A 24,413-nucleotide genomic window follows, 5' to 3' on the forward strand; every position below is an offset into this window, starting at 1 on the left:
ATTCACTCTTCCACCACTAAAGGTAACATTAGCTGTAGATTTGCCCAAGTAGATTTAAAATTCCTTTAGCATTAGAAGAACTATTTCTTCTGCTTCTTTGGCTTCAAGCCTACTTCTCAGGTCAGCTTTTTAATTAGTGCCACAATTTGCTAAAATTATGTGCCGTAGCATATTGTCTTTGGTTTAAAATATCCAGCCTGGCCATGACTAAGATAAGAACTATTCTATTTTGGTAGAAAACACCATGCACCTCATTAGCCATTTAAAGATAGTGGAGATCGAAACATCTAACAGTGCAGATGCACAGCGAGAACCGAGCAGAGGTGTGAGGCTGCCCTACTGGCCACTCGTACAAGAACCAGAGGGTCATGTCTACCAACCGAGGCATGGATGGACAGAACAAGGTGTATGGTGTGTGGAAAAGGGAATAGTATTTGTCCACAGAAAGGAATGAAAAACTGGTATATGTTACAACATGGGTGAACCTTAAAAAAAAAAAAAAACCCTAAATAAAAGCAAGCAAGTCACAAAAGGCCACATTTTATAGGATCCCACTTTTATGAAATGCCTGGAATAGGCAAATCCTTGGACAGGGGGTTGCCAAAGGACAGGGGGTGGGGAGACGATGGGCTGGGGAGCTGATGAACTAATGGGCTTGGGGTTTCTGCTGGTTTGATGAAAATGCTCTAAATTTAGGTGATGGTGATGGTTGTAAAACTCTGTGGTTATGCTAAAAAGCACTGGATTATGCACAGGTGGACTTGATGGTATGTAAAGTCTATCTTAACAAGATGTTAAAAACGAAGAGGACATAAAAGCTAAATTGTTGAGTAATGAGCAGGCTGGATAATTCCTGAGCTGGAAAAGCGGGGTGAGGGGCCATCCCATGCAGGTGTGAAGAGGTGGCGTCTGGGGAGGGGGGTGAGGCCGCTGCCATCGGGGTGGGGGGGCCCGGCCTGGGGGCTAGACACCCAGTACTTCTGATCGCGGTCAGCTCCCAAGCACCCCCATCACCGATGACCAGAAATTACAGGAGAGGTTGGGGCAGGACACTTCTGAAAGCTGATGACTGCAGCAAAAAGTTATCACCATGTAGATAAAAAGGCGTCAAGAAGACCCCAACAACCGAGCAAAAATGAGCACGATCAACTCGTGCTGTAGAGAAAGAAGTGGCTACAAAAGAAGTGGCTAGAATCAGCAACCAGCAACCTGGTAACCAGAAAACTAATCCTTTCTCTCCCCCCCTCCCCTTTTCTTTTTCAGACAATAGCCTTCGTTTTCCCTTGGTGAGTACAAGACTTTTTAAAATAATTTTTATTTCCCCTGACTTAAAGTTAGCTACCAACAACAACAAAAAAGAGTGTGTGGGATTTAATTGTTAGAGAAACTATTTCTGGAGAAAGTAGACCAATAGGGCTAGCATGTTGTATTTGAATTTTATGCCTTGACTTGCTGGAACAGGCTTGTATCAATCACAGTTTTTGTTACGTCGTTTTGTGTGTTTTGTGTGTGCGTGTTTACAACCTGGCTCGGCTGTTCAGCCTCCTGAACCATATTGTTGAGACCACGATTTCCACACGCTCTCCTCTTGCTGATTTGTCCTTAGTTTGGAAAGGGCCTTGCTTTATCTGGCTGCACGCGTAGGGTGACTGTTGGGGACCACGGGGGCACATAATTGCATTGACGGTAATTGCCTCTGAAATTGATCTGCTGTGGGGAAAATTGCTGAAAAGGAGCTTTTCTGGATTGCGCTCTGGGTTAAAAAAACACAATGCCAACAACATCAATAACCGTGTCATCGCCAGGTAATTTTATGCCTTTAGAGATCTAGGCAGCTTTCCAAGGTCTCCATGTCCCAGTCCTCAGAAAAAGACACGCCGTGGCCTTTTTGTGTTTCACTTAATCGGCTTACTGGTGTTAAGTTCCCTAAAGAAATCGAGGGAAGAGAATCTGAGAGCTTTGGGAAGTGGTTGTAGTATGTGGGCAAGTGGCCCTGGGTGCTCACCATCAGTGAGCGTCCCAGGATGTGGGTGGCCAGGAAGTCGTGTTTTTTTTATGTGCATCATCTTGTTTGAAATACTTTAACTCTGTCCGGAATTATTTTAAGGTCAGTGGGTCGGCTGTTCTGCTTTGGCTGGCCCCCTTTGTGGGTCTCGTGGCAATGTTTCATCTGGGGCGTGAATGCTGATGGTCTTGCTGGTGTGATAAAAGGCATTTGGGTTGTACGGACTGTTGCTCCCTGTCTTGGAGGAAATGCAAATATAGTTAGCGATTTGTCAAGGGAGAGAATGGAAAAGGCTCCACCTGCCACCCACTAAGCTAATTGTAGTGTCCCAGTTCTCTACTGTATCGTTGTCGGATGTTACCGATATTGAATGGCATGATCTACTTGAGCAAATGCAAGTGTCAGCAGTGGGCTCCAAGAGAAGGAATATTACTGGGGTGGTATTACTGGGTGGAGACTTACGGTCAAGAAGTCTGCAATCCCTTGTTGCCTCGGCATCCTAAGCAGGAGGGGGTTGGCTCATCCATATTGGTTTGGATGGGTCTTCAACATGCTACTTACACAGAGCAGTGGCTCCCTACCTCGCCGGAATGAAACATTGGAGGGTCCTGCCCCACAGACTCACCTCCTTCCCAAAATGCAAGATCCAGGTTATGGTTTGTTAAAAGCATCTGCCCTTGACCTTCTATCTCCACCCAGCTCTGGCCCTTCACACCCTATCTTGCCATTGCCTGTTCTAGGATTTCTGTCCTTTTGGCAAGTTGGCCCACTGCCTGGCCATGTCGCTCAGCCTGGTGCCATCTTTCATCCTCCTTTCATTAGGAAAGTCAAGGTGGCTTTCAGAAGCTGTGAGTGCGTAGGTAAAAAGTGCTTCTTGTTTCAGGAATTTTCTCTCCATGTGACGCAAGGCTGTTCCAAGCATGACCCCTTCCTGTGGAGGCTACCTTATTTGATGCCTCTGTTTGGAATCTGCTGCTAGGGCGTCAGGGGAGAATGTCAGATTGATATTTCAGCCTGTGGCAGCTTCACTGCTAAACATTTGAAGTCTTCTTCCAGAATTTCAAGATTTCAGCTAACAGAAGGGAATTTATTTCCCATTTTGGTGGTGGTGGTGGGGGGTGGTTAGAAACTTGCTTTGGAGTCAGTTAGAACTAAATAAATAGCTCACTTTGGGCAGGGCAGGAGAGAGTAAGCCCCCTAAGGTTGGTGGCTATTCCAAGCTGCCTCTACAGGCAGTGGGCGGCTGCAGGGCAGGAGCCCTGTAGATGCCTTCTGGGCGAACACAGGAACCCACTGTGTTCTGGGGAGCCCGCCCTGCTATCAGCAGGCCGTCCCTTCCTAGGGCCACTGTGTTGTGTAAGTGAGCTCACCCCGACTTGGCTGTTAATAAAATTCTTGAGGGACACTCAGGGGGCTCAGCGGTTGAGCATTCACCTTCGGCCCAGGTCGTGATCCCTTCCTGGGATCGAGTCCCACATTGGGCTCCCTGCAGGGAGCCTGCTTCTCCCTCTGCCTATGTCTCTGCCTCTCTCTCTCTCTCTGTGTCTCTCACGAATAAATAAATATAATCTTTAAAAAAATAAAATAAATAAAATAAAATAAAATAAAATTCTTGAAATTAACATCCGCACAAAATTATGGCAGTTGTTTCTGTTTAAGGAAGTCTTTTAGCTGGGTAATGATGTATGTGCCATTACTGTCATGGAGATCCAAAGGAGTTCTCTTTTCTAGCAATAGTCTCTGATTTTTCATTTAAAAAAAGGGCACTTAGGGGCACCTGGGTGGCTCAGTGAGTTGGGCATCTGACTCTTGACTCAGGTTGTGATCTCATGGGCTCTGCACTCAGCCCGGAGTTGGCTCGGGATTCTCTCTCCCTCTCTCTCCCCTTGTACACTTCCCGCCACCATGCTTTCTCTTTCTCTCTCTTTCACACACACTCTCTCTTGCCCTCAAATAAGTAAAATCTTTAAAAAAAAAGGGGGGGGCACTCTCTATAAATATTTGACCTTAAAAAAGAGAGAGTCAACTTTCTCCTGTTTAACTGGATTAAGGGGGGCCTTTTTAGCATGACCACCATTCCCATGGTTTTCTTTTATTTCTCCTTTTTGTAACATGTAAAAATACACTTGGAAAGTGACACTATAATTCACATCAACCATCAAACATGACCAACATTCCCTCAACCAGAGAATGCTTGCAACTCTGTGGGTCTCGGTTGCACAGTATTTAAATAATGCAGTGGAATGTCGGCGTTAAGAATTTATGCAAGACATGTAATTAAGGCTTAAATATTGTTTCCGGGCTCTATGAGGTCTTATATTGCTATACCAAAGGGTATCCACCAGTAAGTAAAATTAAATGATACCGTAACTTGACTATTTCACTTTGGCTCGTGGAAATACCAAAGGAATAAAAGGCAACGAAATTAACGTGCTGGTATTAACAGTGAATTTAATTTTAAAATTAACTTGGAATATTCCTTCACTAGCTGTCTCCCCTTTAATGATCCATCATGCCTCCCCTATCCGTTTCCATATGTGTGATTTTTTTCTCTTCTAAGTCGTGTTTCTTTTCCTTGGTGTGGAGTCGAATGGCCACCACGGCGGGAAAAGACAAGAAGAATCCGAATGTCTCTAAATGTTTGCGGGCAGAGCACACCAGTTAGCATGTGCTTTCTGCCCGCCTCAGCTGGGCCTGCGTTTCTGCAGGTGGAACAGACCTTCCCATGCTGGCTTCTGCATCTGCGGAAAGAAAACAAGAAGCTTTGCGGATGATGTGCAGAGCGTGGAAGGCTTGAAACCTTTTTCAGATATTTGATTCCTGTTTCCTGTTTTTGCCCTGTTCTTGGGTTTTTATTTGCATCGGTGGATCCTCTGGGTTTCCCATTGAGCAAACCGTGTTTCTCCCAGCAGCAAAGGAGCTATTCTCCTGTAAACTGAAACTGGAAGCTGACAGTAAGTTGGAAGGACGCCTTTGGACCTGCTGGTGACAAACGGATTAATCCCTCATTTATTTCCACTTCCATTTTCCCCCCCAGGAAAGTTTCAACGTTCTTCCAAGAAGTACCTCCTAAAAGAGTCTACTAGGTAATCGTTTGTCATAGAGCAAAGCCATGGATATTAAGCTGTCACAGTTTCCACTTGGAGGAAATAGGAACACAGCTTTTCTATATAAACTCCTGGCTCAGCCCTGGGCTCCTGCGGACTCAGTGCAGGGCTGGGATTCTTCGAGAAATCCTTTTCCAGCTCATAGGAAAACATGGATTCTCGCAGGCCACGATGGCTTCCCGGGGTCATTCCAGGAGGACAAGAGGTAAAGGGAAGCTGCAAGGGGGAATCTTTTCTCATCGCTTTGGATTTTAGGTCGCGGCTGTTTGTAATATAATTCCCAAGGTATTTTAAAACTTCGGTTCAAGGAAGCAGTCATTAAGTGAAAATCTGGCAAGCACCGCAGGTAACTTGGTCCAGCCCTGTGCAGGAAATCTGGGATTTATGCTTCAGGAAACTGTTTTAATCCACTGCAGCCTGGCCAAGTGGTGTATGGGGATAGTGGACAGGGCGGGAGGGTGGTCTGGCTGCCAGCAATCCAAGGTGAGGTCCACCTTTTAGGAAAACAATCCCCAATTATTGTCGACTGGATGACACATCAAAATCCCACCCATTTTAAGTCGGACATTTCCTCTTTTTATAATCGAATCCACCCTCTTAACTTTCTGTATTAGCTAGATTTGCGAAAGTGGCATTTTAGTTAGAAGTGACTTGGGGAGAACCTGGGAAGCAGGTGCTGCCCAGTGGAAGGAACGTGAACCAGTCCCCATTCGATGCGGGCCCTCGCCCCACCTGCAGTCTATCAACCGGGTGATGTCCTCATGTGACTCAGGACACTGAGCAACAGGAGGATGAATCCATTCTGTTCAAAATTGCCCATGCAAGGTGACTTTTTAAAGCAGCTTATTATAATACAGAGTTTGGTATAAGATACTTAAAATGTTGGAAAAGAAAAGATCTCTGTGGAATTGCTGAACAAAGATATGTCTCTGTGTAGCTTTTCTTCTTGTTTTGAATGAAAATGAGCATAAGCAAAAAAAAAATTGGATTTGTCTTATTTTGTGAGGGGGTGCTGATTGGATTCTAATAAGTCTAAAAAAAATAGGTTGATGGTGTTTAAATGATTTCAAATACCTCTACCAAGATTGGTTTGCTATCAGAAATGATAGAGATTTTGTGTTCCAGTGCTGTATATAAAAATACATTTATTTTTATTTTAATTTTTTTTATAAAAATACATTTAAAACCACCAGGTTACCATGCTGCTGCTGAGAGATGAATTTTTTCACGACGTCATGTTGGTGGAAATTATTATTCACAAAAACAGGACTTGATCTATTTCCTGTTTTGCCAGATAGCTCATATGCCTTATGCCGAAAACATAAATTGCATTTATAAAACTGTGCACGCAGGCAGGTAGAGCATTTTACAGTTTACGAAGCGTGCTCACTCAGGCCTCAGAGATTCCCGGAGGCAGCCTGGGCGTGCATCCTCACCTCCACCTTGAAGATGAGAAGACAGGGACCCGGGCAGGCTGGGCAAAGTGAGTTGGGAGGACAGTGGGACGGGACTCGTCATTGTCCCGCAGCCCCTGCGCTGTGCACAGGTTCCTCTCCCACCGAGAAGCCAGGCGGCTCTCGTTAGCACCACCCACAATGAGGAAGGGGACCTGCCCCGAAGAAAATAATGTTTTCCATTGCGAAAAATATAATTTTGCAGTTATGCAAGGTAGTAGAAGATAGTAATAAATAAGAACATATCCTGCAGGTTCTGCAAACAGGTTGCTGGTAGGTAATTATATTTTGGAACCAGGTTATGATCAGTTGAGTTGATCTTGGCCAGAGTTCCAAACGTTTCCGCACGTTATCTGCTGACCAAATCCAGTTTTCTAATCTCTCTTCACACGCTTGCCAGGCTTCCTTTCGGCACAGCGCGGGGTTGGTTGGTTCCCTCCACCAGCGTTTACCAGGTGTCCCCTGCGGGCTCTTAATTGTGCAAGGTCTTGACAAATGGAGTGGTAGGTCCTGGTTCTGACTTCAGGAAATATCGCCTGTAGGGCCCGTGCTTGAGTCCTTGCTGTAGCAACTGTAATTGTGTGTTTTGCACAGGAGCCTAGGAAAGGATTGGACGCACAAGAGTTTAGTTCCAGAAAGCTGAATGACTTAGGCACATCCCTTTGTGCCCTGAGTCATACATACGTTCTTTGTCTAAAAAATAAAGATCTGGGTGAGAATGTGTTTAAAGGCCCCTTGCAGACAAAGTTGATGTTCTCGGGTGATGCCCGTCTGGGCTTGGAGTTAATACAGAAATCCCTCTAAAGTAGCCACTGCTGTGAACCTGCCAAGCCTGGGCCCGATGCATCCATCACCTTCCCTGCCGGGATGAGGTCTATACCTCATGATGTAAATGTTTTATAATCTTCGCTTGGAAAAGAAAGCAGCTGTCCTTTGCTGCCTTCTCTTCCCGCTGCTCTTATTTGTGTTTGCTCCCGCTGCCTCCGAAAGAGGCAGGGACCTAGAAAGGAGGGTTTTATTAATAGGGAGGTGTTTTTGAAAAGCAATATTCTTTCCATAGTGTTGCTTACATGTGCAAAGAGAAAACTGGAATCCTTGGGCTTTGATTTAAAAACTTCAGCCCCCCCCCCCCAAAAAAATAAAGACTTCAGCCCAAGCATGAGGTAGTAACGCGAGGTACTTCCCCACACTGTCCTGAGCTGCATCCTGGCACGTGGTTCTGGGGGCTGGGTGATGCTCTATGTTACCTGGAGAAGCGAGTCACTGGGACGGAGGATGGCTCGATCTTGTCGGAAACCATGGAAACCCCCAGTGCCACGCTGCTTCCCTCTCCTCCTGCGAGTCATGGAGTCATTGGGAAAAGACAGGCTGGGCGGTGCCGGTCTCGGGGATGAGGTTGGGGTCCTGGAGGCACCCAGTGCAAGCGAGATCGCACTCAGAGCCGACACTGTTTCCAAGTCCTGTTTCTGGATTCCTTCCAACCTGAAGTCAACACCGACATTCTGTTGTGCTGTTTCCTGTTGTGGGTGGATTTATTTAATTTTTAATGAGTGATTCACAGCCCATGGCTGTGTGTTTTCCTCCTGCTGAGAATTAAGACCTGTTTCCTTTTTAAAAAAATATTTTTGCTGGGATCTGGGTAATGTGGTGCTCCGCACACTTGTGGAGACATCACAGGGAGACATGGTGATATGACCAAGAGAAGGCATTTAGCCTCCCCCTGGGCTTTTACGAAATAGTGATGAGGGTATCTCGTGACCAGAGTGCCCCCAGTTGGAGGACATCAGGCCTCATTAAACATCCCAAACCCTCCTTTCTATGAAAATGGCTTTAAACTCTGTGTAGCTGTTTTAAAAATTTTCCCCCATGTTGCTACAAATCCATTGCATTTGGAAAGCCACGTGGTCATTCTCCCTCCCAGAGAGCCTAGTGACATCATCAGTTTCCACTCACTCAAGCTTCCTGAGTCCGCCTGTTTGTGCCAAGTGGCCTCTGTCCACCCGGCTGGGCTCATGTACCCCTCCTGGTCCGTAACCTTCGCAGACGCTCCTGAGCCGCTACACTCAGCTCCAAGGGCCCCGGCATGGGGTTTGGGTACTAAGTCAGCACTCCAGGTACCTCTCCGATATTCGAGGACCATGTCAGAATTCTTCATACTGCATCAGAAATATAAATATTACATGGAGAATCCAAGTACCGAGCCGGTTCTCCAAGTACCTTCTCTAGAAATTCAGATACCGTGTCAGATAGCCAGGCATTGTGCCACAAGTCCAGATGCCTACTCAGAAACCCAAGTAGCACATTTGGGTCCTAAAAGCCTCCTGAAAGTCTGGACGTTTGTCATGCTGGTGCATGTAGGAGTCTTCATTTTTCACTAGAATGTGTTGACCCCTTCCTGAAATTCATTTGAAAGGTAAAAAACAAACAAACAAATAAATTTAAAAATTAACTTTTATTTCAGCTGGGCTGTCATGCATTTTATAGAAATTTGGCTGTTGTGTAAGTCATAGTGTTCCTGGGAAATATGAAACAGTCTGGCATTGGCCCTGGTCACAGAGCGCAGTGAGCCCGGCCGAGGGTCGGCGGATGCTTGAGGAGGTTGCTCCTTGACGTTTCTAATCCAGATTCCGTGAAAGACACGGAGCTCGTGTCACTGGGGTCTCAGCAATCCTGGTAGGAAGGGTTTTTTTTTTTTTTTTTAAAGATTTTATGTATTTATTCATGAGAAACACACACAGAGAGGCAGAGACACAGGCAGAGGGAGAAGCAGGCTCCATGCAGGGACCCTGACGTGGGACTCGATCCCAGGACCCCAGGGTCACGCCCTGGGCTGAAGGCAGACGCTCAACCACTGAGCCACCCGGGCGTCCCCGGTGAGAAGTTTCTTAAATCCACAGGAAATGGTTTTCTTGGAGCATGTGGTTAAATGAGAATTAAATCCTCATCTTGGGAGATGAAAAGTCCAATGAAGAGGACGGCCCGATGAAGGCCGCAGTCCACAGTAGGAGACGCCTGTTATCCTGACCGCGTGTTCTCCTCCCCGTGACTTACGGACGATGTAAGACGTCACTGCAGGTAGTGCCTGGCTGGATCCTTGCAAAAGGACAGCGAGCAGTGGGTCTGGCCGCGTGCCTGCTGGTGACCCATGGGGCACAGCAGCTTGGGGGGCGGGCAGCCAGCGTCCTAACGCCGCTCGATGCCCCAGGGTTGCCCAGCACCCAGCAGACCCCCCCAACTCCTCGAAAGGCTGGTGAAGGAGGGGATGAGCCAGTGGGGGGTTATAGGGAGTCGGGGGGCAAGCATCCTGCAGAAAGAAAGCACCTTCACACCCTACACAGAGCCTGGGGCGGCACTGAGTGCAAACAAGGCTGGGTGGCTTGTTCAAAAGGATAAAAAACATTTTCCTTTCTCCTGTGATCTTTCTTTGGATCTGTCATGGTGGGTTTTTTGTTGTTTTATTTTGTTTTAAATTTCTATTTAATGCTGTGCTCCCCGGGGCTCGGGGGATACTGCGGGCAGTACCGAGCCTCACAGGTGCCCAAGACTGGGCCCCGCCACTTGGTGGCAAGTGCCCACACTGGGGGCTGGGCTGGGGAGCAGATCGTCAGGAACCCGCCCTGGGCAGGTGGCGGAAGGTGGGCCAGGTGGGAATGAGGCTCCGGACCCCCGGATGCCCTGCCACTGGCCCATCCGACTGTGCTCACCAAACACAGATTCAGAGATAAAATTCCTACAGACGAAGGCAGCGGCTACTGGGCGTAGCCCCCAGGTGCCAGGCCCTTCTGAACGTGGATTCCTGGGGGGTGGCTCTGGTCGCACTTCCCTGGAGCGGCCCCGCTGTAAGAAATGATGGTCAGAGCCTGGGAATGTTCACCCGAGGATTTTGTAATAAGGGGCTTCTGTTCCCAACGAGCGCTTTAATTCTCCCTGTTGCATCATTAGTTTCTGGGAAGGTGAGCCCTGCCCGCCCGGGGACGGCCCTCGCTCCCTGAGCCCCGTCCCTCTTCCTACCTCACTGTCTCTACATGGTCATCCCAGCCCGCACTGCCCCTTGGCATGAACTTATCCGCTCCGTCCCCCGTTGCGGTGTACGCAGCCAGTGAGGGCGAATGAATGATTATGCAGTTAGTATTCCTTACATCGGTCTACATGGTGCTTGGAGCACGGTGGATATAAATAAATAAATGAGGTCAACTAACACCCCCGAGTGCGGAGTGCAGAGTCGGGGCTTGCCAGAAGGCGGGTGTGGCAGCCGGGGGACCGAGTTCAAACACCAGCTTGCAGGGTGCTGGGGCGGGGGAGGCGCGGCTCAGCGGTGGAGCATCTGCCTTTGGCTCAGGGTGTGATCCCGGAGACCCGGGATCGAGTCCCGCATCGGGGTCCCCGCAGGGAGCCTGCTTCTCCCTCTGCCCCACCAGCTCACCCTCCGCGGGCTGCCCAGCAGCAGAACGGTCATGCGCCTTTTTGGGCCTCCATTTGGAGGACTTAGAGGGGTACCTGCAGCCCCCAGATTCTCAGGGTCAGTGGCTTCAGAAGAGCACCACAGACTTCCCCAGCAGGTGCTCAGCTGACGGCCTGGAGCCTGCAGCCGGGTTTGCACCGGACAGCCCCCAAGGCCTTCTGTGGTTTCATAAACAGCTTTGTGCGATAGATGGTGATAAACACCCCCGTGAACGCCTTGTTTTCCCGTGATGCCGCAGTATTTGGCCAGTCCTCCTGGTTGGCATAACCGGGTGGCTGAGATAAGCATTGCTTGGAGTTGTCTCGGGTTTGCTGAGCGCTGGGGAAAGCTGTCAGGTCAGGAGCCTAATCGTTCCTCTGTGCCTCGTTGAGCATTTCTGCCCGTGTTTGTACTCAATCTCCACATGTGCACACGCTGGGGAAAAAAAAAAATCCCAGGCCACCTTGAACTAAATGGATTTGACCTCTATTTCTAAAATGTGTGTGCGTGTGAAGTAGGGAGCTTTTCTTTGAGGTTTCAGCGAGCCATCGACTCCACTTGCTCCTTGCCTCCGATGACAGCCCTGGCATTCAAGAGTCTAGTTTCTCTGGGAGAATTCATGTCGTGGACATCTTGTTGCCGGGAACCGGTGCAATTCACTTTTCATTTCAAGATGATGTAAAGTCTCATGTGTTATTCCCAGTGTGGACGTGGAGCCGTGAATGATGTCTAATTATTTGGAACGAGAGAGCCTAAGAAGGACATGCCGTGTCCGAAGCCTCCGTTGCTCAGCAACGTGTAATTTTTACCTGTGTTTCACCAAAGGCAGGTAAATGGGCCAAAGCCCACTTAATATTGATAGTGTATAAAGGGGAAACCTGCCCTGGTCAGATGATTGCTTCTGCCACAGATAAGCACGGATGAGGGGGTCCGGGTGGGGCTGCAGGCTGCAGGGCTGCACACCGGTGCACGCAGCATGACGCAGGGGCTCAGTGGTACCCCATCCTTCCTGCACCCTACTGACTTAGGAGTAAAGCGTATCAAATTGCTCAGGATTCTAACTGTACGATCTCCAGCTTAAGAATCTTCATGGGACACCTGGGTGGCCCAGTCGGTCGAGTGTCTGTCTTCGGCTCAGGTCAGGATCCCGGGGTCCTGGGATCAAGTCCTGCGTCCTGCTCCCAGCTCATCGGGGAGTCTGCTTCTCCCTCTTCCTCTGCTCATGATTGTGCTTTCTCTCTCTCTCTCTCATAAATGAATAAAATAAAAAAAAATCAAGTGGAATCTCCTTCAGAAGGTTTCCCGCTGAGGCCAGCCCTGTTATAAGTGTGGCCCCTCAGTATGGAGCCCACGTCTATGCATTTCCCATCCGTCCAGGAGCCCCAGCTCCCACTGTCTGCCTTGGTGCCCTGTGAGCAGCTCAGCTCCTGAAATCTCTTCTTCCCAGGGAAGGAGGACGCAGAGGGCCGCAGGGCTCACATCACACACCCTCAGGCTGTGCGCTCGCAAACACGCTGGGCGGGCGGGTCCTGGCTGTTGGGAGTGGCTGCAAATGCCACAACCCCATTTCTTTGTGGAGTGGGTGTCGCAAGAAGTGTGTGTGTCTACTCATTGTTTTTAGCCTCGGCTCAAAGCCCCCATGACATTCTTTCCTATGTGGGGAGGGTTTTCTTTCTGTTCCTAAAACAACAAACCTTCTCAGCTTCAAGCCTGGCCAATCTTTATAGAGTCGTTGGCAAAAAGAGAAAGGAAAAAAAAGAGAGAGAGAGAGAGAGAGAGAGAGAGAGAAAGGAGCAAAGAAGGCAAAAACAAAGCAAAAACAAATAAAGGGCATTGGTGGTGATAGTCGGAGAGGGAGTCGTGGAAACAAAAGACCCGAACGCACAAATAACCCGACTCAAACCCAGGTTAATAACTTCATGACTTGGAGCCGAATTTAGATTTGACATTTTCCTTGAAGTCTGGCTTTACTTAATTAGCACCTTTTCCAAATAGCGACCTCTGAAGTCCACTCCAGGTTACTTCTCCCTTTTTGATGAACACCGTTTTGTCAGAAGTCCAAGCCAGCTCTTAGGACCATTTGCAGTAGGAGCTGAGGACACCAGCTGCCGGCCCGAGTGTCCAGACAAACCCGGTGTCTGCAGAAGGTGAAGCAGTGAGGTCCACGTGCTCCACAGGGGCGCTTCCACCTGCCAGCTCCAAGGCCAGTCCTCGCGTCCCCGCTCTGCTGCGGGGCTGTCAAGGCCTAGACATCTTCTCACAGCCTGGACTCCAGGGTCACAGCCTCAGGGCACCAGCATCCTTGAGTTCAAGTGGAGCGCAGCCCAGGACTAGCACACCCCTCGTTGTGTTTAAGGCAGACCCCACAGGTTAGAGACCTCAGGGATTAACTGAGGTGTCACGTGTGTATGTGCGTGTGCACTAGTTACAAGTAAGAGCAAGATCGGAGATGCACACGTAGCAGAACTCAGCCGTTGCCTGGAAAACAAGTGTGGCAGAGGTTCCATAAACGTGAGCTCCCAACCGGGAACCATTTGTTTTTGCTGATTTCTAGTTACGTCACTTTTGCTCTCGGAGAAGCTTTCCTCAGGTCGTCGGAAATAGTAAGAAGTTTCTCCCTGGGATTAATAAACGGGAGTACGCTAAGGTATCGTGTGAGATGTTTCGTCTGCGTGTTTTTAATGTCGGGGCTCGCGCCGGTGCTGGGTTGTGTGCAAGGGCACTCTCAGCTGTCCCCATGCATCACCGCCGCGGCATGAAGCGCGGAGTTCTGTTAACTAAGTTTTACATAGCCAGGTGTTTGTTTTCCAAAAAAAAAAAAAAAAAAAAAAACCTGTGCCACGTGAAACAAATGGTTTGATTTAACTGTGTGGTGTGACCGCCGTGGGAAGCAGTTGAGCACACAGCAGCAATGCCGCAGCATCACCATGGCAACCGGTAGAAATAATGGCCCCCTTCGGGAACGGGGAGATCTCAATCGTGCTGCACGCGAGTGGCGTTGGCTGTCTGCAGGAGAGATGGTTTTCAGTGATTGTTTCAGAAATTCCTTATCAACAGAAAATGAATGAGAAGCGGTGTTTTCAGGAAATAAATGGATTTGCAGGCAACTAACGCGATCATCGAGGTCCCCGAGGAGGGCAAGGCCGAGATCCGAGAAGCTGGGGACTGCACGCCCACCCCGGGTCCAGTAACTGCGCAGTCTGGCCACTGTCCCTGCCGCACAGAGCCCATCTCCAGGACCGTGGCTGATTTTTTTCTTTTTTCTTTTCTTTTTTTTTTTTTTTTTTCTGTATTGGAGGCAGAAAGGATGGGGGTGGGGGGCGGATTCGCTGGAGTTTCTAGCACAGTCCTTGCACACGCAAGTACTCCGTAAACAGTCCTTGAAATCACATTGTCAGGGCCGAATGAAAGTCAGTGCCTGGGGCTGGCCAGAGGACTTGTCATAGTATTAAAAAAAATAATAATAAAAAAAATAAAAACAGAAAACCAAAAAAGTAAGACATTAGAGCAAACCATTGTCCCACACGGTGTGGCGCTCTGGTGCACGTGTGTGAGGGTTGCTCCGCAGAGCTGGACACGGCGTTAGAGCTGCCCTGTGTGCATGTGACCCCGGCAGGTCAGCCACGGCCTCCCGGGGAGGGGCACCTGCTTGATGAAGCCACTGCCTTCCCGGGGGAATTCGGTTCAACCCCCAGAATGGGAAATAAAGAAGCTTCCACTTTGTCGCAGGGGAAGGACGACTTGGTAACAACAGGCCGGCAGCAGGAGTTTCGGTTTTTCGGGTAACAGGGGAGAGAGTCATCATGTGGGTACGTTTCCCTTTTTTATTTTAGGAAGTGCTGCGGAAGAAAACGGAGATATTTTGGATACGAGAAGTTGACTCTGCAAAGCAGCACCGTGCCGGAAATAGAATTGCTCTTCGGGCTGAGTGGAAAGCTCTAGGATGAGGGAAATGTTCCTCTCAGCCCTGTTCGGGGCCAGGCACTCATGATGGATGTGCCAACGGGCCTCTCTTCCCACGTTGTCACCGTAGATGTATTTCGATTTCGTTTTTTTTTTTTTGCCTTGAAAGAACCCTTTTGAACGTGTAACATCAGCAGTGGGTTTTGCCAGAAAACCAGACGCGCGGCACCGGAGCTCGGGATCCGGGCTGTGCCCCGTCCACTCGTCCCCCCTGCCCTCTGCCCCCCACGCCCAGGACACCGCCGCTGACCCCTGCTTCCCCAGCCGGCCGGGGACTGTCACCTGCCGCAGCTGCCACCCCCGGCTTGCTCCGCTCCCGGCAGCCAGACTGGATCCTATGCCGCCTTTCTTAGTGATTTATTTTAAGGTGGGGGCAGAAAAGAAAAGTCACCACGCCACGACGATTAGGAATTAATTTTTCATCGTGTATTTCAACGAGAGCCGAGCGATCTCTCCTGTCCCCTTTTCCCGGCTGGATTTTTGGCTCTGGTTTCTGATGACAGTGCCGCCAGCCGCCAGCCTCGGAAGGAGAATCACAAAGGGAATGCCCACGTAAATAATGTATTGCCTCTCGCGTCCGTGGCCCGCTTGGAGTCGGCCAGGGAGCCCCCGGCGCTGCGGACGTGGGTTCGCACCAGGTGATCATCTGGGGGCTGCTCAGAAAGCGGTGCTCTCTGTAAGTATCCGCGGATGCAGAATACAGGCGCGCGAGGGGATTTCCGGAACGTTCCTTCTGTCTCTCACTTAGGTTGCGAGGAGAACGGGTTCCCCAGCAGCTTTTAAAGTTTAATAGCTCATGTTGCGACTCCCTGATAAGCTAGGCGTGTCGTGGCAATTCTGTTTTTTTTTTAAATTTTTTTACATTTTTTTTTTATTTTTGCCGAGTCTGTGCGTGAGTTTCCCCCACCAGTTTGTACGATGTAGCATCCACGTAGGTGGTGGTTGTGCAGTTTTTTGGGAGTGATTCATGCCAGTCTTCTGCTTCCCTACTTCATAAATTGCTATTTAACGTGTAAGTGCTTCGCTCTCCCACCTAAAACATCGTAGCTAAATGTGCTGGGAGCCGCGAGAACGTGCTCGACGTCTTGGACACGCGCCTTCCCACCAATGTGAACATCATAAAGGCACTTTAGGAAATATTTGGCACGAAAGCTGACTAAGCAATTGTTTGAAACATTGCAGCGTGAAATTGGAGGAAGAGATTTTCTCTGCCCGCGTTTCTTTTCGCTCCCTCTCTCTATTTTTAAGCATACAGCCTGTGGTCGGAGGCGGCACCACCGTGAAGAGCCCACGTTCTCCCAGAGACCTTCTTTGATAAACACACAAATTACTTTTCAATTGCAGATCTGCTGCCTGGATAAACCCAGGTCCGACTCGCCTGTGAATTATTTTTGATACGTATGGGGAGAGCAGCTTTCCTGCTGGGGGGGAAATAATAGGTTGCATCCTGTGCAGTGTTTTATTTCAACCAGCTTATCCCAGAACGCCGGCCTCTCCTCGCTGCCCCACAAGCTCTGTCCTCCACTCAAAGGATGCCGGTCATCCCCACGTCACCCTAAGAAATCCGCTGGCCCTGACTGGGGTCCCTGGCCCCGAGCGCTCAGCAGGGTGGGGTCCATCACGCGCCAGGTGGTGACCGTGCCCAGGGACGGGTTGCTGCTCCGCCAGAGTCACTCAGAGCCCAGGCGGATGGGGGTCCCTGTGCATTTGGGCCTCCACATGGAGCCTAACAAGTGGGATCCACAGTTCGCTGTAAATATAACGTTTGCTTTATTTTGTTTGCATTAGGGAGAACCTTACACTATCTTATGTTAGAAAGTCTGGGGTGGAGGGGAACCTACTTGTGCTTTGATTATGGTGGGAAGGGGCTTCCATTACCTTCCGGTCAACCATGAGCCACCCCAACGTTCTTCGCTAAAGAGGAATCTGATTGTGTGCCTGTGCACGTAGGCGTGCGTGCTGTGCAGGGAACAGCATGCAGAGAAAGGGGACACTGCAAAGCGTGGATGGGGATGCTCTTAAGGAGCACTCGGTTTTCCATTTGCTTTCTTTCACCTTGGGCAGCCTGGTTGCTGGTGAGCTGGGGAAAGGCCCATAGTGAGTGAAGCCCGAGCTTTCTGTGTACAGTGTTTTATCCCAGGTGTGTGCTGGGCAGTGACGGCGGTTTCAGGAAGCCTGTATGCAGGTGGCCACCTGCAGGAGAGCTCCGCAGAGGAAAGCATAGGAAAGAGAATGCTCTTCAGGAGTAGGCTGGGAGCGGACATCGCCGTCTGACTCCGGGGCCCCAGTGATACGAGCCTGAGGGCGGGAGGAGGCAGCGATGGGGCCACCAGGAGAAGTCGGTGGTGCCAAAGCCCAGGAATTGGGGGGGGGGTGATGCCCGCTTTGCTTGTCATCTTCTCAGCACCTGGCACCCTGCGTGGCACATAGCAGGTGTTCACGCAGCCGTTTCTGTGTACTTGAAAATGAACTAAAGGACAGGCAACATCATCTCGCTTTTGCAAGATTTGGGGGTCATATGTCTTACATATGACATGCTCTGTCCACTGTGTGTTCACTGCGCATGTGTACCTACGTAGCTTGGGGTATTGAAAAGCAGCGTGGGCTTCACCAGACAGTGCGTTCAAATCCTGCCTTGTCGCTTCCTCACTGAGACCTCAGTTAAGGTCGTGACCAAGGGGCCAAGATGAGGCTGCTCCTCTGATGCACTCGACCTGCCACCTGCCTGGGAGCAGACCCCAGGCAGCTTCGCTGTTATTACCGTACTTGTCATTTCTTTCTTTCTCTCTTTTTTTTTCTTTAGAGATTTTGCTTATTTATTCATGAGAGACACACAGAGAGAGAGAGAGAGAGACAGAGAGAGACAAAGACACAGGCAGAGGGAGAAGCAGGCTCTCTGTGGGGAGCCCAATGCAGGACTCGATCCTGCGACCCCGGGATCACACCCTGAGCCAAAGGCAGATGCTCAACCTCTGAGCCACCCAGGGGCTCGTGCGCTTGTCATTTCTGCCTTCACATTCCTCCCGATTACCCCAGGGAGCCGTGATTTGTATTTCTTGGGGAGACAAATTTTTAAAAACCAGCCACACTCTGGGAAGACAAACTTGCAAAAATATCTTCTAGCGCATTAAAGAATACGAGCCCGGTCGGTTCTGCAGCGTGCCGTAAGGTTCGTAGTTCGAAGCCATACCGTGTTACATTCACCCTGATTATAGTGCAAAAGAAGAGAAAAAGAAAAGGAAGTGGCATCCTAAGGCCAGTAAGCGGTTTTTAAGTGTAAAATAATCTCGAAGCGCTGAAAAATTAAAAGGCCATTTTACTCCATCCGTTTGCGGCAGTTTGTGAATGGACACGAGGCGCTGGAGTTGTGCCAGTTTTAAAATTAGAGCTAAAGAAATGAGACCCAACTTAATTAGTATAAATGTTGCCGTGTAGCTTCTAATAATGAGTGTCATTTGCGGGGCGGACTCACCATGTGGTTTCGCACAATGGGACCCGCGGAACGGAGGACGAGAATTTAATCAAGAGGAATGATTAATACAGAAGGGGGGCGGGCGTTGGGAGCCTTGGAAGCCTGGCGGGGGCCCCGGGGGCCTGCTGGGACAGCCCACCTGCAGCAGCGGTTCCAAGGGCCTCACGCGCCCCCGCCCAAGGGTGTCCTGCCCAGCCGCCCCGGGAGGCCGTGTCCTCTGCGGAGCTGTGTGACTGCCCCCCGTTCCCTGAGCGTTTCTGTGCTGCCTCCTCACCTGGCAAGGGAGGGCACTGAGGCTCCCGCCGTCTTATTCTCGTGGTGGGGGCCTAACGGGGGGTCATGAAGGCAAGCACTCAGTACTTAGCACTGAGTCCACAGCACTCAACAGGTGCTGCTTGCTCTCACTTCCACAAATGTTATTATTGTCCATGAGGATCTTGGAAGCCAGACTGGGGAGGGTGGCTTTTCTCCCAAAGGTGGTCCTCGGGTGCTCTGTCTTTATGGAGACAAGAGTCACATGACGTACTATTGACCGTCTTACAGAGAACAGTTCAGGAGCACGTACTACGTCCATACTGTCGTGTAACTACCATCTCTACTAGTCCCCACACATCTTCCCCGCCCCAGAAGGAACCACCTGTGCCCATCAGCAGTTGCGTCCCATGTACCCCACCCCCGAGCCCCCAGCAACCTGCGAATCTGCCTTCTTTCTCTGTTGACTTACTTCTTGTGGGTATTGCATACAATGAAATCATAGGCTCTGTGACCTTTTTGTCGGATTTCTATCTCATAGCAGCATGTTTTGAGGATTAGCACACCTGCCCTAGCATGTGTCCATAGTTCCTTCCCTTTCCTGGCTGAATAATATCCCATCATGTGACAGACCACACTTGTTTTATCCACTCCATTGCTGATGAATGTTGTTTTTTGCTTTTGGCCTACCATGGATCGTGCTGCTAGGGATGTTCGGGTGCAAGTTTTTGTGTGAGCGCCTGTTCTGAGTTCTTTCAGGTAGATATCTACCCAGGGCTGGGATTACTGGGTGCCATCGTGACTCTCTGCGGAGTTGCCAAAGCTGCCCACAGTGGTCGTGCCGTTTTGCACTCCCATCAGCCGTGTGTGAGGGTTCCAGCTCTTTCACATCCCTGCCAACCCTTTAAAAACTTAGAGTCACCCTAGTGGGTGTGAAGTGGTATGGGATTGGGGGTTTGCTGTGCATTTCCCTAATGATCAGTGGGTATTGAGCTTTCTTGTGCTTGCTGGCCATTCATGGGTTATCTTTGGAGACATGTCCCCTCAAAGCCCTCATCTATTTTTTTGACTATTTGTCTTCCTGTTGTTGAGCTGTAGATATCTTTATGCATTCTGGATGCCAGATTCTTACCCCATATTCCTTGATAGTTTTTGGTGGAAACTGAGCAGTAAAAAACTTTGAATCACAAAGGGAGAAAGTCCTTTCCTTATTATTCTCCTCCTGTCTTCCTCAAACTCAAAGAGAGGCTCACTTTGAGTGTCTTTAACATCCTTGAAACTTGTTAATCTACCTTTTTTAACAAAAGAACAGCAGGGTTTGACCGAAAGGCCTCCATTTCATTGCCTGCCTTCCTCCCAGTCCCTGAGTTGATGATTAAGGTGATCTCCGAGTATGGCTAGCAAGGCTACTTTTCCAATTTACACTAATGAGAAGGATTTCTTTTTAAATACACATATCTGAATTTTTAGGAAAAATGAGTGAGGGGCACCTGGCTGGCTCCATCAGAGGAGCATGCAACCCTTGATCTTGGAGTTGTCAGTTCGGGCCCCACGTGAGGTATAGAGATTACTTAAATAAATAAAACTTTAAAAAAAAAAAAGGGAGGGAAAGAAGGAAGGAAGGAAGGAAGGAAGGAAGGAAGGAAGGAAGGAAGGAAGGAAGGGAAAAATGAGTGAATGATGTGACAAGCTTGTGAAGGTGGTAAGAGAATCCCAGGGTGCTGCTGGAGGTCCCTGGGTGCCCCTGAGCAGGTGGCAGGTGAAGGACACCTAAGGCCAGCAGTCTGGATGGACAGTGCTGGGCGGGCCTGCCATTATGGACTTGTCCTCGCCAAGTTCTGGGAGATGTACTAAGCATGTGCTTCACGGTGTCTCACGGACTCCTCACTGCCGTGGGTGAGGTGAAGAAGGTCTTTTTCTTCAGAGCACAGGAAGGGTGTGAAATTCCCCTGAGAAAAGAATGTGGTAGGACATGGTGACTGATGGATGTGGGACATGAGGAAAGGAGGAGGATCTGGAAGGATCTGGAAGGACCTGGAAGGATCCCACAGCTAACGAAGGGAGACATAGGCAGATAGGAAACTGGATGCAAACCTTTCTTAGTTTCATGGGGCTGTCGTAAGACATTAACACAAACGTGGTGGCTTAAAACAACAGAAATGTGTTCTCTCATAGTTGTGGAGGCTGGAGGTGTGACGCTGGGGTGTCAGCAGGGCCATGCCACCTTTGAAGGCCCCGCGAGGCACCCCTTCCATGCCTCTTCCAGCTTGGATTTCTCCCAACAACCTTTGGGTTCCTTGGCTTCTGACTCCATTGCCCCATTTCCACCTCACATGACCCTCTCTGGGGGGTGTGTCTGCATCTTCTCCTTTCTTCCAAGGCTACCAGTCATTGGATTGAGGGCCCATCCTAACCCGTCACGACCTCATTTTCACTGAACTAATTACATCTGCAGAGACCCCTATTTCCAAATAGGTCACATACTGAGATTCCAGGTAGATATGAATTTGGGGGATGGAAGGGACACAATTCAATGGTACAACACCCAGGGCAGGTTCTCCCCTTTCACTGAAGGAAGGTCTTAAGGGTGATGATGAAACCATTGGGTTTCCTAAGAGACGCAATCTAGCGCATCCATCCACCTTCCCGCTCGAGGCCTGGCCTCAGCTGCGGGCTGTACCACCGGGTCCCTGGGTGCAATTCACAGACCAAGAAGAAAGTGGGTTTTCACAGGCAAGGTTAAATCAGAGCACAAGAACCTACTTAGAGCTGCCTCTTAGATACTTAGGTAATTTGGATGAAGCTCACTGCTTAATCTAAGTCTCTTTCCTCCTGTCTGAGTCAAATAGAAATTAAGATGTTTACAGTCTTTCAAGCTTGCCAAATTATGTTTACACAGTTTTTAGATACAAAGGAGAGACAGAGCAATAGTTATGCTGTGTTAGTCCTGGGGTAGCATCTTTATTGAAAACTTCCGTTTGTGGATGGGAAGACTCCTTGATGGGGGGCTGCTGTCCTTTGCCTCCGACCGCCTGACTTTGCCAGACCTGGGGTACAGAGGAAGGGAGATCAGTCAACATTTGGGCGGATAAAGGAATGAAGAAAGCCTCTCCCAGGACAATCAAAGGGCCTTCCCGAGCCCCAGAGACAGTGTCAAGTCCCATGAAAGAATCTTTCACCAAAAGGAGCATTTCTGTGATGGCTCTGCCCTCCCCTCCTCCCTGTCATCCTTGGATTTCAAATAAAAAAGTTGTTCTTTGCTCAAAAGGGTTTGATACAGCTGATGTCCAGTCTGTCTGACTGTCCTAAAAGAGGTCAACGTTTCTTGGACCAGAACGTTCCTAAACGCAATTGAATAAACTCCGTTTCTCGTGGCCCGTTTCCTGTTTTCCTGTTACCTGACTTTCTAGCAGATTCTGACATTCATTTCTTTTGAGGTCTCTTTCCTCGCTTTTTTTCCCCTGGTAACAGAACAAGGAATTCTCAAAGGACATGAAATTCTGTGATTCTACATTGATAAATATTTGAGGAGATGCAGCTGCTGTTTATAGAGACATTGGTTGGGTAAAAACAAAGCTCAACCCGGGCTTGCTCGTTGGATTTTTTTTTTTTTTTTGTAAACCTTTTGGCCATTTCATTCACTCACTGAACAAATATTTATGAAATACCCGTTTTTAGGATGCAAGGGCGTTTCCAGGTATAACAGAATTAAAATGATGTTGTGAGTGGGGAGATTTGGAATCCCAACCCCACAAAATGCTAACATGGCTTAGCACCGAAGCGGTTCATAGATTTGGAGTGGGGGTGGGGCGGAAGTGAAAGTAAATATTTTCAATGAGTTTTTGGAATTTACAGAATGTGTTCTATTTGTCCCGAGAGGAAATGTTTTCCAGTTTAGACAGAGTCTCATGCTCCCCACGCTTGTCCTAGTAAAAATCTTACAGGGTTTCAGAATATTCCCAGGTCTGGTGAGCTCACTGTGCCGGAGGAGACCTGGTTTTCAAAAATCTGGTTGTATTCAGACTGCCTGGGTTTGAACTCAGGCTCTGCCAGTTGAGAGCCATAAAGCCTTGGGCAGGTTTCTTACCCTCTCTGATCCTCAGTCCTCCACCATAAGGAGAGCCTTGTATGTCTCTGAGAGCTGCTGGGAGGGTCCAGGGTGTGTGTGTGTGAACTGTGGGGAGCGGTGTCCACACCAGAGCGAGTACCCTGGAAAGGTCACTGTCATGACCAGGACCATTCCTAGTCCTCCTCTGTCTCGCTTCTTCTAGAAGTGGTTGTCGCTGAAATAAAGGTGCGTGTTCTGTCCCAGGTACCTAGTCCCCGTGTTGGCTTTCCATCCTCCCTGCAGCTCCCAGGGGCGGGCTTGCACCGGGGCGGGGAGCAGCCCCCGGGAAGAAGGCTTCCTTCCCCCTGGGGAAGCAGAGCAGGCTCTGTGCCAGGAGGGCCTGCAGAATTCCCTGGCTTGTGCACCTGCCAGGGGATGGGGCAGGGCGCTCTCTGCCTGAAATAGCCTCATTTCAGGATGGAGAAATCGTAGAGATTCTGAGCAACTTTCAGGGGTCAGGGATAAGGCCTCAAAAACCCAGTCCTGTAGTCTCTAAATCAAGTTGATCGGCCTCCCTTCTCCCGGTAGTCTGGGGGGCCCTGGAATGGAGGCAGTAGCCGAGCTGGGCTGGTGGGAGGCGAGCATCCCTCCCGTGGCCTCAGCGTGGGGAGGGCCCCACTCAAATGGCTTTACTCGTTCCTGCAGGCTGAGGTCACATCTTCTCTGGCCTTTCTGTGCTGACCCCTGCACCTGGCCAGGGGTGTGAGAAAGAGATGGAGCAGGGGAGACTCAGGAGCAGAGGCTGGAAGGTTCTAGCCCTTTCTCAGAAGCAGATGAGCCGAGTGTGATGCTTCCAGAAGCACAAGGCAGCCAGGCCACACTCTCATCCTGCCACGTTCCTCTGCTCCTTATGCGGCTGTGTGTCCAGCCAGCACATCAATCAGCAAACCCTGCGTGAGTCCCGGGCACAGTGCCAAGCCCAGAGGTGACAGAGAGGGGAGGTCTCTGGTCTGGTGGGTCCTGGGACTCTTCATGTGTCCTCTGCAGATCTTACCAGGATAAGCTCTCCATCTGGGACGGCTTAGGAAGTCACTGTTGGCACCTCCCTCTGTGGTGGCCTCCCACCCGGGCCGTGTCCAGGAGGTGGAGCGTGTGGGTGGGGTGTGGAGCATCCAGCCAGGGCATGGGCCCCGCCACGGCTCCGAAAATGCTGTTGGGCCTATGAACCTGAGGCTTCTCGCTGCTCCAGAACCTGCTGGTCGTTCTGAAGGCTTGTGTCTCTGGGCCTGAAAACTTGCTTTAGGTTTCTTTCCCTGACTCCGAGCACCAGAGTCTATTATAAGAGAAATAAAATGGATTCTGTTGGCTGCTCGTTTAGCTGCCTTTGAGCTGAACATATTTTAAAGTGTTGATTCACATTCCAGAAAGGGTGTGAAGGGCTTTCTTCTTATCTTACAGACTTTCCCCAGAGGCTCAGTCAGGTCACCGTTTTGCTCATTTTATAGACTCCGAGAGGGAAGGAGCTGACCCAGAGCCACACAGATGGTGGCCAGGAGCCCAGGTCTCCTTGAACTGAAGGCCAAGTCACTGTGCTGCCGGGAGGGCGGCGGTGCTTTAAAAGATGCTGAAAAGAATTCAGTAATTTGCGGTTTTGAACCTGTTTAAATAGAT

The 24,413-nt window shown here is 49.7% G+C and overlaps 1 protein-coding gene across 5 annotated transcripts in view; it reads left to right on the plus strand.

Moving 5' to 3' along the window:
* The window catches only part of PTPRE (protein tyrosine phosphatase receptor type E), a 143,360-nt gene that overhangs the window by 46,245 nt on the left and 72,702 nt on the right, over nucleotides 1-24,413 (plus strand). For 3 of the 5 annotated variants that reach the window (XM_038579114.1, XM_038579112.1, XM_038579111.1), the window contains exon 2: nucleotides 1,264-1,286. Coding sequence is in view for 2 of the 5 variants with exons in the window: in XM_038579112.1 (XP_038435040.1) it covers nucleotides 1,264-1,286 (23 nt within the window). In the remaining 3 variants the exon portion in view is untranslated. Of the gene's footprint in view, nucleotides 1-1,263; nucleotides 1,287-5,298; nucleotides 5,318-14,635; nucleotides 15,647-24,413 lie in introns of those variants that run through there. The other 2 variants (XM_038579113.1, XM_038579115.1) reach the window with 2 other exon arrangements.

Source organism: Canis lupus, chromosome 28 (assembly GCF_011100685.1).
Source record: "Canis lupus familiaris isolate Mischka breed German Shepherd chromosome 28, alternate assembly UU_Cfam_GSD_1.0, whole genome shotgun sequence".
In the NCBI taxonomy this organism is placed as follows: domain Eukaryota; kingdom Metazoa; phylum Chordata; class Mammalia; order Carnivora; family Canidae; genus Canis; species Canis lupus.